Source organism: Lichenostomus cassidix, chromosome 23, assembly GCF_008360975.1.
Source record: "Lichenostomus cassidix isolate B80296 chromosome 23, HeHo_3.0, whole genome shotgun sequence".
NCBI classification, from domain to species: domain Eukaryota; kingdom Metazoa; phylum Chordata; class Aves; order Passeriformes; family Meliphagidae; genus Lichenostomus; species Lichenostomus cassidix.
The window spans coordinates 2,402,615-2,419,062 of NC_139503.1; the positions used below are offsets into that span (position 1 = coordinate 2,402,615).

The following is a 16,448-nucleotide window of genomic DNA, read 5'->3' on the forward strand; positions in this document are numbered from 1 at the left end:
TGCAGTGAGGAATTGAGCTCTGGAGGTGCTGCTTTGGGGGTTGAGGCTGTGAGAGTCACCTCAGTGAATCCCAACAGCAAGAAGTGCCCACTGGAGGGGGATTTGCTTCTCTCTTCCCACTCCCAGCAGCTCATGGCCACCCAAAAAAGATTATTTTGCCAGCAGAAACCTGGCAGAAACCTCCCCAAAAACCCCACTTATGAACAGATCAATGCTGGGTTCTCGGGAGGCTTTGCAGGCTCTCTGTCACTCCTTAACCGAGATGTTCCAACTTCAACACCCTTGGAAAAATCAGAGCCAGCAGAGTTCTCTGCTCATTAACCGCCTGCCAAAGGCTCCTCCTGCCTTCGAGAATCAATAACCCGCTTTTGTTCACAGCTTGATTTTCACGGCACCAAAAAGCCACAAGGCGCTGAGAGCCACCAGGACGGCGGCGAGGGCAACAACAGCTCGGCTCTTTCGAGTCCATCTTGCAGGGAAGGGAGGCACAGATGGAGCTCATCCCGTCTGCAGCACGCCCTGCCACCCTCGTTAGCTCTGATTTCCATCACAAATCACAAATCCAACAAACATTCCCCGTGCCTGGGGGAATTCAATGCGAATTTCCAGACTCTCCCATTCCCCCCGCCGCACTGTGGTCCTTGGGAAGAGGAAATCCCCATCCTAAATTGGAGGGGAGATAACAGAATGAGGCTTCCAAATTGCACCACCCCCTCCGAACTCCAAACCCATCTGTTTCTTTTGGTTTCCCAAAAAAAAAGAAAGAGCAGGTGCTGAGTTATCAGAAGTGCAATTGGAGCAGCAGCTTGACAGACCCAGTTTTGGCTTTCCCAGAATTCAGCACTTGCATTGATAAAATGCTGCTTTGCTCGTGAACTTCTTGATTTCACTTAAAGCCACAACATTCCAGTTCCACCAGGCAGAGCTGGGAGCTGCAGTTCCCATGGGGAAGGTGAAAAATACCCCAGAATGTGTAAAATACCACAGATCAAAAACATCCACATTATAGCTGGGCTGGAATTAAATGAACTCTAAAACCTCATCCAACCCAAACCACTCTAGGGTTAAAAAACCCTTTATTTCCTTTCTAAATGAAAATTTAAAATGTCATCAAATAACCTCTAAGGAGATCCCACCCCCAGGTAAAACGGGATGGATTATGCTTCAGAAATGGCTTGATTTGACAAAGTTCATTTTGCATCCCTTTCCCATCAGCTGCAGAGCCCCAGTGGCTGCTGATGAAGTTGGATGTGACTGAGATGGAGTTGGCAAAGCTGCAATCTGGAAATACCCAATGCAAATATCCAATGAATTTATTTGGATAATCCACATTATTGGCTCTGTCGGGAGGGTGAAGATGTGATTCCTCTTCTGGGCACACAAACACCTGCATGGAATATCCTGAATATCACAGAATATCCTGGAAGGAACCCACAGGGATCACTGACATCCAACCTCAGGCTCTGCACAGACACCCCAACAACCCCACTGGGTGTGAAGAGAAAAACACATCACACATAGTCCCAGCAAGGTTTATATGGCCAGGGGGTGACCAAACATCCTGGGATGACCCCAATCCTGGAGGAATCAGCAGAATTCACTGCTTGACTTCATCCCGGCGCTGAATGAGACAAAACAAACATCCCTCCCCAGGTGCCAAAAGCCCCGTGGGTCTCAGCAGGGCTGAGCATCACACCTGAGCTGAGCAGAGCTCAGGGCTGCTCCGTGACTCCGTGGTTTTCCCAGGAAAATGAAGAGCCCTCGACTCCTGAGTGCACAGATCAGCTCTGCCAAGGCAGCACAGCTACAGCTGCACGAGGGCAAAATGTCCTTTTCAAGCAGCCTCTGGGGGTGACCTCAGCACGACGTGAAGCTTTTCTGACTGCAGGAACTCTCCAGTGCTGCCCGTGGGCTCTGCTTCATCATTTCCTGTTTTTTAAAGCTGCTTGCTGTCTGCCCTTTGCTGCTCCCAGCTGCTCTTCCTCTCCCAGCTCCTCAGAGATCAATCTGCAGCTTCTCCTCTCCGTCTCCTCGGCTGATGGGAGTTGTGGCATTGCTCCTTGCTCGCCCAGCATTCCCTATTTCCAGATAAAAAATCCTGAAATGTTCTCCAGTCAAACAAAGCAGAATTCTGGCAAAGGCAGCAAACACTGAGTCCATTCCCAGCTGGGGGAAAAAATCCACCTTCACAACGTGGGGATGATGCTGGAGTGATTTTTACCTTTTTTTTTTTAAATATTTATAACTTTTCTAGTACTTTTCCTTACTTTTTCCCCAGCTAGAAAGACCAAAGAGTTCCAAGCCCTAGGAGGCACAAGGCTTCTCTCCTATCTTGGTTCTTCCTGGGAACCAAGGCTGAGAACAAAATCTTCATGACAAATTGTCACCAACAAGTCCAACTAGTGCCAAGAAGGGATTGACCTGGGGGGAATTGCATCACCACTTGGGCTCAATCCGGATTTGCTGGGAAAAGTCTTCAAAGCACCAACTCTGACCTCTCCTCACCTGCAGCTCCAGGGGAATTTCAAAGCTCTGCCAGGTCAGGTTCTGCTCTTGGGTTCCACACACTCGGAAATTATTCCCACTGCTTTCGCTGCTCCCTATAAATTGCTTTGGGATCACAGGGATAATATTGAAAGGGAGTGAGAAACAGGAAAATTAACAATTCCAAATGTTCCAGGCTGGAGGATCCAACCTTCTGTTGCAGGTAAGGAAAACTCCAAATTTCAGGATACAACCACGAGGCCAGCCAAGGCTTTGACATGCCCAGAGCAGCTTGTTCTCAACAGGCTTGGAAGAAAAACCTCAAAAAAATCCAATTTGGAATCTCCTGTATCTCACAGCGACGAACACCTTGGAGTCAGTGGAGCCTTGCTTGTCATTCCCACAGATTTGCTGCAGCCTTCCCCAGATTTAGGAAGATGGATTCTTGGCAATTCAGCAGAAAAAAACAAAACAGTTCCTTTTCCTGGCAACTTGCTGAAATCAGGACTTGCATAAAGGAAAGGGAAAAACGCCAAAAGCAAAGCAAGGCCTGGCATTCCACAGCAAACGCAGAAATCCGTGAGTTTGTCCCTTTGGACTCAATTAGTCCAAATTTCCAAAGAATGACACCCATAAAGATGTTAAACATGAACAAAACTTCTGCTAACTCGCCTCAAAATGAATTTTAATTGCAAGCTGTTTGATACCTCGCAAAATTTAATGAGGGTTTTTATTCTGCCCACAAAAATCCCGATATATTAATTTCAGCCTAAAAAATCTATAGTTCCTTAAAAGCCCGAGCAAAAAAAAAAAATAATCGATGACAGAAATGTTCTAAATGCCAATCAGTGAGATTGTTCTGCTCTGAGGTTCTTTTGGGGGCAGGTATTGAGCACAGCCACTCCTGCTTTGATATTTCTGGTTTTAAACTGGTTTTTGAGGGAATATGGCAGTAGAGAGCATGGAATTGTGGAATTGCTAAGGCTGGAAAAGACTTTTAAGATGATCAAGTGCAGCCATGGCACTCAGGAGCTTTTCTGCTCTTAAACTGGAGATGAGGCTCAAATCAGAGGGTGAAGTAGCTGGGTTTGAAAAGGGTTTTTTTTCCTGAGCTTTCCTCAGCTCGCAGGAAATTTCCCATCAAATTGGGCAGAGCTGCCCAATGCAGGGTGATTCCCTGGGGTTTGGCTGAGCAGGGATCCAGGCAGGTCTGGCACTGCTCAAAGCAGGAAAAGGCAAACCCAGGGAGGTTTCGCTGGGAATGTTCCAGTTTGGAGCAGGACAGCAGAAGGGGAAGGACCAAGAGTAGGTTTGGGCATAAAATCATCTACCTGGGCACAGAATTTAATTGGGCACAGATCCCACCTGGGCACAGAACCCACCTGGGCACAGAACCCACCTGGGCACAGAACCCACCTGCCTAGCAGCAGCAGAAGGAAATCCAAAGGCCCTGATCACCCCTGGCCCCATTCCCTACCTCATTCTCTACCCCATTCCCAGTTCCATCACTCCATTCCCTACCCCATTCCCAGCCCCATTCCCAGTTCCATCACTCCATTCCCAGCCCCATTCCCAGTTCCATCACTCCACTCCTGCCCCATTCCCACTCAGCTCTGCCATCTCCATCCTCTCCCTCATCCCTCACACAGCACCTCTGAAACCTCTTTCAAGATTTCCCTTTCTCTTCCCCTCGCCTTTGATTCACTTCCAGGCTCCCGAAATTCCAGCGTGGCTTTGAACAAATACCCTTTGGTTTCTAAACTCACACAAAGCTCTGTGCCTGGGAAAAAAACCCAAATTCTCTCTCAAAACTCCCCTTCCCACTGGGCTGTTGGGAGCACAAGGCGCTGCTCCAGGATCAATGGGGCTAATTTATTCTCTAACATTACCTGATTTCCAAATTCCTTCATGCCAACTTCCAGCCTGAAGCACTTCTGTTATTTTTTTTTTCCCCTTTTAAGAACAGCTGACATATCAAAACCAGGTTTTTCTAAGAGAAAAAGCACAAGCTAAGCCACATTGTAATAATTGAAGCTATTAATTACCTTTATGCTTTTCTTTTTTTAAGGGAGATCTTTAATGCAGGTAATTCTGGCTGAAAGAGCTAATTTGAGCTGCTCCATCATTTAAGGGATGATTATAAAATTAATTTCCAAAGTGTGGGAGAAAGACAAAGGGATAAAGGAGAGCAGGAAGAGCTGGGTATTCCCCCTGTGCTCCAACTGGGAATTATCAAAGGAACTGGACTGTTTGAAAAGCATGGAAAGGGCTGATCAAGTTTTTTTTTTCAGGTTTTGTAACAATTTATTGGATTTTCCAGAGAAGCTGTGGATGTTCCATCCCTGGGAGTGTCCAAGGCCAGGCTGGATGGGGCTTGGAGCAACCTGGGATGGTGGAATTTGGGGTGGAATGAGATGATCTCAAAGTTCCCTTCCAACCCAAACCATCCTGTAGCTCTGTGAGAATTCCAGCCAGGAAAACACTCCTTAGACATGAACTGCCAACAACATTTTCTCTATTCCTAAATCCTCCAATATTTACCAATATCCTGCTCCCTGCTCTAAACCCAGCCACAGGGAAGGTCCCTGGGAGGGAAAAACCCACTCAGCCCTGCTGGAAAGCAGCCAGAAGTGTCCCAGCAGGAGCTGAGGAGATCCCAACCTGCCAGGACACAACCAAACTGTGCCAAGGAGCCAAAAAACCCAGGAACCCCCAGGAGTTGCCTCCATCTGGGCTTTGGGCAGCCTGATCTGAGCTGGGTGCAGCAGATATTGAGCTGAAGTGAGCCCAGATTTTCATTTTTGAAGACAAAAATGTCCTCGTGCCGAGAGCCAGCAGCGATGGCAGGGAGGAAAACACTGGATTTTGGAGTTTGTGGAATTCCTGATTATCCTGCTGTGTCCTCTGACAGAAATCCCTGCTGTTCCTGCCCGACAGCCCATCCCCAGAGCCAGGGTTTGGGAGAATTCCTGAAGGAAACATCAAGGAGAGGAAAATCTGCCCCTGAGGATGCTCAGCTGGGGTTTCACCCCTTGGATCTGCACTGCTCAGGTGAGGCTGCATGAACCAACCCCAACCTGCTGCTGGGCAATTCCCTCTCCCTGCAGGAATCCAGGAATTCCCTGGGAACACCTCAGGGATCCAGAATGGAAAACAAACACTGAATTTCCCTCTCCATCCCACTGATCCCTGCCAGGACATCTTTAGCTTCTAAAGCAGCAGCAGCAAAGCAAACAGCAGCAACAGGAGTTGATTTTTGCCAATGAACTGCAGGGTTGGGACTCGAGGAGAAGAAACCTCCAGGACTGGAGTAGAGCTGGAAAACTGAGGAGTTTTATCCCCATCAATAGATGGAGATGGGTTTGTACTCCAGATATGCCAAGACACAGAGATTACATATTTACAGAGGTGTGGAGATGAACAAACACAACAGACTGCTGGGAAAACACCACAGGAGGAGCAAATACAACAGCTCAGCTCTGAAATCACACCAGGAGTAACAAATACAACAGCTCAGCTCTGAAATCACACCAGGAGTAACAAATACAACAGCTCAGCTCTGAAATCACAACAGGAGTAACAAATACAACAGCTCAGCTCTGAAATCACACCAGGAGTAACAAATACCAGGTTTGAAATCACCACAGGAGTAAGAAATTCAACAGCCCAGCTCTGAAATCATAATTAGAGTAACAAATACAACAGCTCAGCTCTGAAATAAAAATTAAGAGTAACAAATACAACAGTTCAGCTCTGAAAACACACCAGGAGTAACAAACACCAGGTTTGAAATCACCACAGGAGTAAAAAATACAACAGCTCAGCTCCGAAATCACCATGAGAGTAACAAATTCAACAGCCCAGCTCTGAAATCATAATTAGAGTAACAAATTCAACAGCTCTGAAATCATAATTAGAGTAACAAACACCAGGTCTGACATCACAATAGGAGTAAAAAATACCAGGAGTCTGAAAATACCACAGGAATAGCGAATACCAGGTCTGAAAACACAACTCTAATTCTTAATTTCAGCAGTTTTTCCACGCTCTGGCCACACTTTATTTCCTCTGCCCTATCAGAGGAGCTGCACCAACACACGTCAGTGTTTCCCTACTCTTTGAAAAGCTGGAATTTTCCTCCAGGGAGACCCAGACATCCCCAAAAAAAATTTATTTGAAGGGCAGAGGGATGAATTCAGCACAGAGTGGATCCATCAGCTGTCATTCCCACCTCTGAGAAAGCACAGGGAACTGGAATCTGGGGAGAACCCAGCCAGGCAAACCCCATTTAAACCCCATTTCACGACGCAGCTGACAGCTGAAAACAAAACAATTCCACCCTTGAAACAACTTGCAAACAGCAGGCAAACCTCCCCAAGCAGGGCCTGGAGAGAGCCCAGCAGAGAGAGGCTCTGAAAGCAGCAGAGATGCTCTCTGTGCTGCTGCTTTGAAGCTGAGATAAGAGAGCAGAGCATAGCAGAGCAGGGCTGTTATCAGCTTCAGCAGACACATCTGACACCAACCCAGCTCTGCAGCCCCAGGAAGGGAGGGAGACCTCCCTGCTCTGACAGGGATTGCTGCCTGAACACGGCAGAGGCACAGACAGCTCCTCGACACCTCGCCACTGATCTGCTCTCGGCAGGTTTTTTGTCCAAATGCTTGCTGTAGAGCTGGGAGGAATCGTGTTCTGCTGTGAGGAACACGAGGTGTTTCACAAGGAATCCCAAATTGTGTTCTGCTGTGAGGAACACGAGGTGTTTCACAAGGAATCCTGAATCGTGTTCTGCTGTGAGGAACACGAGGTGTTTTACAAGGAATCCCAAATCGTGTTCTGCTGTGAGGAACACGAGGTGTTTCACAAGGAATCCCAAACCATGTTCTGCTGTGAGGAACACGAGGTGTTTTACAAGGAATCTCAAATCATGTTCTGCTGTGAGGAACACGAGGTGTTTCACAAGGAATCCCAAATCGTGTTCTGCTGTGAGAAACACAAGGTGTTTTACAAGGAATCCTGAATGGTGTTCTGCTGTGAGGAACATGAGGTGTGTTACAAGGAATCCTGAATGGTGTTCTGCTGTGAGGAACACGAGGTGTTTTACAAGGAATCCCGAATCGTGTTCTGCTGTGAGGGACATGAGGTGTTTTACCAGGAATCCCAAACCGTGTTCTGCTGTGAGGAACATGAAGTGTTTCACAAGGAATCCTGAATGGTGTTCTGCTGTGAGGAACACGAGGTGTTTCACAAGGAATCCCAAACCATGTTCTGCTGTGAGGAACATGAGGTGTTTTACAAGGAATCCCAAATCCTGTTCTGCTGTGAGGAACACGAGGTGTTTCACAAGGAATCCCAAATCGTGTTCTGCTGTGAGGAACACGAGGTGTTTCACAAGGAATCCCAAACCATGTTCTGCTGTGAGGAACATGAGGTGTTTTACAAGGAATCCCGAATGGTGTTCTGCTGTGAGGAACATGAGGTGTTTCACAAGGAATCCTGAATCGTGTTCTGCTGTGAGGAACACGAGGTGTGTTACAAGGAATCCCAAATCGTGTTCTGCTGTGAGGAACATGAAGTGTTTCACAAGGAATCCCGAATCATGTTCTGCTGTGAGGAACATGAAGTGTTTTACCAGGAATCCCGAATCATGTTCTGCTGTGAGGAACACGAGGTGTGTTACAAGGAATCCCAAATCATGTTCTGCTGTGAGGAACACGAGGTGTGTTACAAGGAATCCCAAATCGTGTTCTGCTGTGAGGAACACGAGGTGTGTTACAAGGAATCCCGAATATTCGGCTTTTTTACAAGCTGAAACATCATCTGCAGGCGGTTGAAGCTTCCTTCCCCTGCCAAATCTGGGTGTTATTCACTGCTTTACAATCGAGATTTTGGGTCACATCCTGAAGGAAATTCCAATATTTTTCTCAGCTCCCAGCTAGGTATGTCAGACTCAATCTCACTCTCAAAAAACCCTGTTTTTCAATTACACCTACTGAGGGTTCTTGCAAAAAAACTCCATTTTTTTAGTCTTCCAATGTGTGTTTGCAAGACAAACACAGACTGAAATTACAAATTAATGACCTTCAGGGATTTTTTTTCCCGGCTCTATCACAGGTTTTCCTGCACCTCATCCCTTGGGATTCAGGAGCACACAGCAGTGCCCTTTCCATGGGATCTTTGCCTCTGAGGTGACCAAACAACAAAAAAAGGACGAACTGGGATAAAAAGAGCAATTAAACCATTATTGGGGTAATTTTCAGTTCCCAGGAATTGGAACTGCTCTGGTTCCTCACCAGTTCCTCCACAATGTTCTCTGCAGGGAAAACACCTTCCAGGAAAAAAGGGGATTTTGCAGGAAGATCATTTCCCTCTAAAGCTAAGTTTTTGAAGCCTTTGTGGGATTTGTTTCCAATTAAAAGCACATGAATGTTTGGGAATAAAAACGATCAGTTAAATGAGGAAGTCGATTTTCCAGATCCCAAGGAAGATGTAAGTGACATTTAAACAGGGATTTCAAAAGCCACTCCATGCACCTTTCCCAGTCCTATGGAAAACTGTCTATGGACAAAAACACCTGAATATTAGATTAAACATCCAGGAGTTCTTACAACAGGGAAACTCCAATCCTTGCACAGAAAAATAAAACTTCCCCACTTTTTCTGGCCTTTAACTGGTGATGAAAAAGTACTTTTAAGACACACAAAAACCTTATCCCAGGGTGGGATAATCCTTGTCAACTCACAAATAAAAGCCTGGAAAAATCCCAACGGAGAGTGGCAACAGTGAGTTGAGGATCATTGGGAAAAATTTGCAGAATTCCTGCAAGGAACAGCAGCTGCTGGGGAGGCACAGGGTGGGGGAAGAGAGATAAACCATCCTTGGCTCCAGGATGGATGGGAAAACCTGCAGGGTCATCCCAAAAACCCCACAGGGAGCAGCAGCACCAGGGGAACAAATCCCAAACCACAAAATCCTGGCTCACCACAGCCTTTCCACGGACTTCACAGAGAAAAATACTTCACTGAGATGAAAACTGAGAGCTCTGAGGCAACCCTGGCAGGATCAGAAGCTGCTTTGATATAAACAACGTGGGTTGGGTCATTAGGAGCCCAAAAAAGGAGATTTTCCACCACCTAACTTCAGCCTGATGTGAAGCTGTGACCTCCAGGAGAGAGTGGGGCTGGCAGAGGGATGGGATGAGGAGAATCCAGAGGGAATTCCAGAGCATCCCAAAGCTTTAATGACTGCCAGGAGCAACTTCAGAGCCTCCTGGGGGTGGTGGGGAGAGAAGGAAGGGCTGGAACTCTGAGGATTCCTTCAAAAACCCCAAACTTGGCACTCTGCAGGAACAGGGGAACAAAGAACCTCAGAAATGCTGCTCCAGAAAGGGCTGATGGCTCTGAGGCTTCTGAGAAACATGGAAACAAAAAGAGAATTTCAGAAATGCTGCCCCAAAATGGGCTGATGGCTCCAAGGGCTCTCAGGAACATGGAAATGAGAGAGAATTGCAGAAATGTTGTAAGAAAGAGCTGATGGCTCCAAAGGGTCTCAGGAAATGAGAGAATTTCAGAAATGCTGCTCCAGAAAGGGCTGATTGGCTCTGAGGTATCTCAGGAAGATGGAAACAAAACGAGAATTTCAGAAATGCTGCCCCAAAATGGGCTGAAGGCTTCAAGGACTCTCAGGTAAATGGAAACAAAAAGATAATTTCAGAAATGCTGCACCAGAAAGAACTGATGGCTCCAAGGGCTCTCAGGAACATGGAAATGAGAAAGAATTTCAGAAATGTTGTAAGAAAGAGCTGATGGCTCCAAAGGGTCTCAGGAAATGAGAGAATTTCAGAAATGCTGCTCCAGAAAGAACTGATGACTCCAAGAGGTCTCAGGAACATGGAAATGAGAGAGAATTTCAGAAATGCTTCTCCAGAAAGGGCTGGTGGCTCTGAGGTATGTCAGGAAAATGGAAACAAAAAGAGAATTTCAGAAATGCTGCCCCAGAAAGAGCTGATGGCTCCAAGGGGTCTCAGGAAATGAGAGAATTTCAGAAATGCTTTTCCAGAAAGAGCTGATGGCTCCAAAGGGTCTCCCAGCTCAGCTCCACGAAAAAAAGCACAAAATCAAGCAGAGGAACCTGAAATTCCAAGGTCCTTGGCTCTCCCACCACCTGGTGCATTTTGTTCTCACCCAGTGCCCAACATCTGGAGCACAGTGAGATGCCCACGTTGCCTTCCACATCTGGCACAGCTGGAATCTGTGTAATTCCACACAATTTAAGGAGGAAAAACAGAGCAGAAGAAAAGCTTTTTGCGCAAGGGAGGAAAAAGTGAAGCTGAGGCACTTGAGGGGGAGGAACTGAACCCAGCCAGGAATAAACTCCGTGGATTTGGTCATTCCTCGCTGCTTCTCCCACTGCCTTCCCCCAGCATGGGATTATGGGCAGAAAATCGAGGAGGAGAGGATGATTCCCAGGGGGAAACGGCGAGGGAAGGCTCAGCGAGTGGGAGGCGCTGGGGGCAATGTGACAGCTGAGGCAAAGCTCCCAAAATAAACCCAAAAAGGCTCTGAGCGTTCTGTGATCCGAGGGATAAGGCAGCAGCAGCATTCCCAACAAAAATCCCAGTTCCTCCCACCGGATGGAAACTCACCATCCACCCCACAGGGAACACAACAGGGAGATAAAACACCCCAAAAGCCTCGTTATTAAAGAAACTATTGCTGTCCTAAAAGAGAATTTCCCATCTGAAAATCAGAATTATCTCCTGGAAGAAGCTCTTCCTGGTTCAGGAGGTGCATCCCTCATTTTTACATCCACACCAACCCCCCCAGCCCATTCCAGGGGATCCCATTTAGCATTCCCAAAGCTCAGAACACCCCAGGCAGTCTCTGTCAGTCAGACCAACGAGGGATTCATGGATTTTATCCCCTAAAACTGATCCACCTGGCAGCAGCAGAGGTTTCCAGAAGGTTCCACTGGTGGAGCAAACAGCCCTGGAATTGTGAGCTCAAAGAAAACTCCATGTGGCAAACCTTCCTGAACTTCCAGCGCTCTGGGATTCCCTCTGGGATTCCTCTGGAAGCTCTGGCTGCCGTGGCTCTGCACAGGGTGTCACTGTCCCCTGTCCCTGCTGGGCTCAGTTATCCCCACAAACTCCCCAGGCTCGGTCAGATCCCAAATATAAACTGGGTTGGGAGTCATTCCCACACTTTCCCTGGCAGCAGCAGCAGCTCCAGGAGTTACTGTGCCTGAATTTGGATCCACATCCCAAACAAGCTCCAGGAAATCCAGAAAAATCACAGACAGACAGACAGACAGACACACATTTTGGGTGCATTTACTGAGCTGCAATCAGTAATTCCCACCCTGCTCCTGTTCCCTGCTCTGCAGGGTTTTATTTCTCACCTGTCAAGGCAATCTGAGCCCAAAGTGCCCTGGCAGAGCAGCTAAAAGAGCTGCAAAAGTGAGATTTTACTAATCTGTCTCCAACACCTCCTCAACCTCTGCACTGCTCCTTCCCTTGGAATTCCTCCTGCAGGATTCACATCCAACAGGTTGGGGAGAGAAGGACACTCAGCTCAGGGTTCTCCAGGCCGTGGGATCAATGGGAAAGCACTTAAAGCAACCTGGCTCGTTTGAAAAAAAGCCCCAAAAATCCATTTTTAAAGCAGGGAGGGTGACTGATAATGCAGGTTTTTCCAAGAGGAGGTCAGGCCAAGGTGACTTGAAGTGCTCAGTTAATGGGCTCATAAATACCATCATTAGATCCCAATTCCACAGCTTGGAAATACACAGGAATTATCCTCCTGATGAAATTGAATTTTGTTTATTCCTGCCCAGCCCTGGCCATGACTAAAACTCCTCAGAACGCTCGGAAAATGAAATATTCAGCTGCGAGAGACTTCAAGAGAATTGGCTGCAAGTCTCTCAGCCGTATTAGCAATAATTAAAACCAGTTTTTTCCACAGGCAGAAGGGGAAAAAAGGGGTTTTGAGCTCTCTTTTCCTGCTGAATCACATCAACGTGGCTCAAGACAAGATAGCAGCGCCAGGTTTTTTCCCCCCTACGGGCAAAAATTATTGAGAAATGAGTCATCTGAATTTAATTACCAGGCTGGCTGGGAAGAGATGAAATTCCAAACAAGACTCTTTTGCAATTCCACCGGTGGGACTGGGAAGTTTCCTGCAGGAATGCTCAATGAGATCTCCTGGAATGGGTTTGGGGTGGATGTGAAAATCAGAAATGGGAAGATCAGGGATGAGCCTCAAAAAGGTTTTTCCCAGAGGGAAATTCCTGCTGGGCTCACTGAGGGGGTGAAGCTCCCCTTGCTCTGATCCCAAAAAGGGCTGAGCTCATCCAGGGGAAGGCAGAGTTAGGGATGAAGCTCATGGACACTCAGAGGGGAACAAATCCATCCTTATTCCCTCCTTAAACCAGCCTTTAATCTCATTTTTAAGCCTTCTGTGTGCACCACAGCCTTTCATTCCCCACAACTCAAGTTTTTTTTTTCCCTACCGTATTTACAACGAGTTTATTAATTTTATTTTACTTTATTTATTTAATTTTTTTTTTCCCCTCAGCAGGTTCCCTCTGCCAGGCTTTGTTTTCTTTTTGATATGACAAGACACAGCTCTGCTCTGGCAACACCTTCAGGCTGAATAATGTTTTTTAACCAGCTCCATCCATCTTCCCAGCCAGCACAGCTGAGTGATCCTCACTGCAGCACAGAATGGCTACAAACCCTCAGATATTAATGCATTCTAATAAAATCAGCTTTTTTTGTTGTTTTTCCCATCAAACCGGCAACATCTAATTTTCTGAGGGGGTTTGGGAACAGTAAACAATTGCTCTGTGGTAAATGGCAACTTCCCTCCCATCAATACATCCCAAACACTCTGATCCCCTTCGTCCAGAGTTGCCAGCGAGGATCAATCACTCAAACAAAGGGGATTTGCGGCAGAATCCTCACAAATAATCACAATTTAACTCGCTGCTGATAATCCCAGGCAACACCTGATTATTCACAATTCTTCATTCCTCCCTTCCTGAGGTTTCAACCAACACACAGGACTTTCCACTTGCTGCCAGCCAGGACTTTGAACCATTTAATGACCTTTTGCTCCAAAACCAACATCAGAACATTTCCAATTCCCTCTGCACTTCCTCATTTCTCCTTCCTTCAGAGCACTCAGGTAGCTCCTGGACACTGCAGAACATCCCCATCCCTCTATCCCAAATAAAAGCATCCCAAATAAATGCTCTGAGAGCATTTCCCACTCCCTGGGATGGGAGGGAATTGGAATTCTGTCTCCTGTCCCAAGGACAGGAGGATCTGGTGGAACATTTCCTCAAGTTCCTCACCAGCAATGGTGAGGAACTTGAGGAAATAATAGCAATAATCAGAAAAATTAGCAATAATCAGAAAAATAATAGCAATAATCAGAAAAATTAGCAAAATCAAGGTTTGAGTGTGGCTGTGTCTGAGGAGTTTCTTGGTTTTTCAGGGGTTGGGTGCTTTTATTTGGGATTATTTTTAATTCTTTCTTTCATCTTCTACCCAAAAGCCACACCACAAATCTCCCTGCAGACAGCAGGACTGAAAGCAGACAATGCTCATTGCAGTTTACTGAGCAAATCCTGAGTTTCAACAGGAGGAAACCACTGGGAATAACTGGGAATAACTGGGAATAACTGGGAATTTGCCTCCTTCTGCTCACTCTGAGCACCCTGAGAAGCCTGACACAGACCCCAGTCACCACCCCAAATGTCCCACAAGCACACAGAGCCAGCAGGAACCTACCAGAGCGAGGATCCCTCTGTCCCAGCCACCTCCAGGACATCATAGCCATCCTCCAGCTGGAAATCCATGAACACCAGGGCGATGGTGTCTCCAGGCTCGGCCAGGATGGTCCAGGTGCAGTCAGCATTGTTCCCATACTCCAGAGGGAAGTGAGGGCTGGAGATGATGCCACTCTGACCCCGCAGGGTTCCTCCGCAGGCATCGTCAGCTGCAACAGAGATCGATGCCTGATGGGTTTTTGTCCTTTTGATTTTACTTCTATACTCTCTTTATGTATATCCTTTATATATAACCTTTTACCCTTCCCCATTCCTGTACTTTTTACTCCTTGTATCTCAACCCTACATGTTTATAACCCTTGTACTCCAGCCTTGTTCAGAATTCTTTGGAGAAGATGAAACAATCCCCACAATCTCAAAAGCATGAATTACCAACCTTGAACAGGGCCCCCATCACTGAGACAGGTTTTTGTAAACTAAGTAGTAATCTATTTGGGGGGAGGTAATTTTAATAAGGGGGCAATTACTTCATTTGTTAGACTTCTTATTGGAGACTTTTAGATAGGTATTCTAATCTAGGCTGTCCATAAATTGTACATGAAAGATATCGTGGGGGATTGTTTGTTGGTGTGCATCTGGGATCCTATCAAACCAAGGTAATTCCCTTTTCCTATACGGTGTGTCTGCGTCTAAAAAATTTTTTACTTGCGATTTAAGGCATCAAGATCAACCCAAACTCAGAGCAAAACCCCTCTGGTTGTGTCAGGTGGGGTTTTACTGCCCAATTTTGGGATGTTAAAGGATGAGAATTCCCTCAGGATCAGCCAGGAAGGTGTTGGTTTGCTCCCCACCACACTTCTGGTTTGATTTTAAACACCCTCAGAGCCAGAGCTGCTCTCACCTCTCATTCCCAACACTTTTCACTGTCACACTCAATTTCCTCCCTTCCTCTTGCCCAAATTTTGTGTTCCATCACTGAATCCCAGGATCATTTAGGTTGGAAAAGCCCTCCAAGGTCACTGAGTCCAAGCTGTGCCACATCCCCACCTTGTCACCAGCCCAGAGCACTGAGTGTCACCTCCAGGGCTGTGACTCCATCATTCCCATGCCTGCAGACATTCCTCCTCATGCCCATCCTTCCTGATTAGGATCCTTCTGAGGTTTTTTCTCTGGTGGTTTCCCAGAGAAGCTGTGGCTGCCCCTGGACCCCTGCAAGTGTCCCAGGCTGGGCTGGACTGTCCTTGGAGCACCCTGGGACAGTGGAAGGTGTCCCTAAACAGTGAATGGGATAATCTTTAAATTCCCTCTCAACCCAGACCATTCCATGATCCATTCCCTGCATTTTCAGGGAATTAAAGTTACTCCCAGACACCGAGGATTTGTGTTCAAATCACAAATAAAGTCATGCTGGAAGATCTCTCATTTATCCTTCACATTTGGGCACATCATGCATGAGACACCCAGTGGGACCTCCAAATGTCCAAAGATTAAAAGGGTTAATTCCAAACCACCCCCTTGAACTGGAGGGAACAGGAGGGGATGAGAACAGCTTAGGAGTTTTGATTCACTGCTACATTAGAACTCCTAAACAAAGGGATTATTCTTTTTCATGCAAACTCACATGAGCTGAGCATCCAGCCAAAGGCACTGCAGTTTGTCTCTTTTATTATCATTATATTTATTATTAAGAGCTGAGTTCCTAATTTAAATTCCTCGACAGTTTTTCCCCTGCGAAAGGTGTTGAACAGGAAATGCATTCCCTGCCCATCCACCCCTAAATCCACACTCCATCCCTTTGCAGAGGCTGTTATTGCTCCAACACATCCTACAACTTGCAAACCCTTCCTCCAACTATTTTGGGATGGCACAGCCTCAGCAGCTGCTGCCCTGACAGTGAGACAGAGCACTTTTAATGAGATTTTGCAGATTGGAAATGCCCAAAACAGAGCTCCACAAATGTTCCCAACTTTTCCTCTGAGTTTTTCTTACCAGAATCATAAACCCAACCAGTTCTGCTTCAATGCAGAAGCAATCTGGGCAGAGATTTCTCCCTGCCTGCATGGAAGTGTTTTTCCAACAGATTGGGATGTTTTGGGATCATTTTCTGGTGCTCCCAAGGCTTTTTTTGGAGGTTCCCTGGTAGAGGTGAGGGTTGTTCAGCATCCTGAGCCTGCTG

The 16,448-nt window shown here is 46.7% G+C and overlaps 1 protein-coding gene and 1 long non-coding RNA gene across 3 annotated transcripts in view; both read right to left on the reverse strand.

The window, feature by feature from the left end:
* Nucleotides 1–16,448, reverse strand: part of CSMD2 (CUB and Sushi multiple domains 2) — a 301,010-nt gene that overhangs the window by 183,254 nt on the left and 101,308 nt on the right. For both annotated transcript variants that reach the window (XM_085081419.1, XM_085081420.1), the window contains exon 6: nucleotides 14,274–14,481. In XM_085081419.1, coding sequence (XP_084937545.1) covers nucleotides 14,274–14,481 — 208 coding nt within the window. The remainder of the gene's footprint in view (nucleotides 1–14,273; nucleotides 14,482–16,448) is intronic.
* On the reverse strand, nucleotides 1,314–6,163 carry LOC146427804 (uncharacterized). The gene is made up of 3 exons (XR_014856293.1): nucleotides 6,112–6,163; nucleotides 4,374–4,474; nucleotides 1,314–2,078 (listed from the first exon to the last, which is right to left on the reverse strand). It is a non-coding gene; the product is annotated as an uncharacterized LOC146427804 (long non-coding RNA).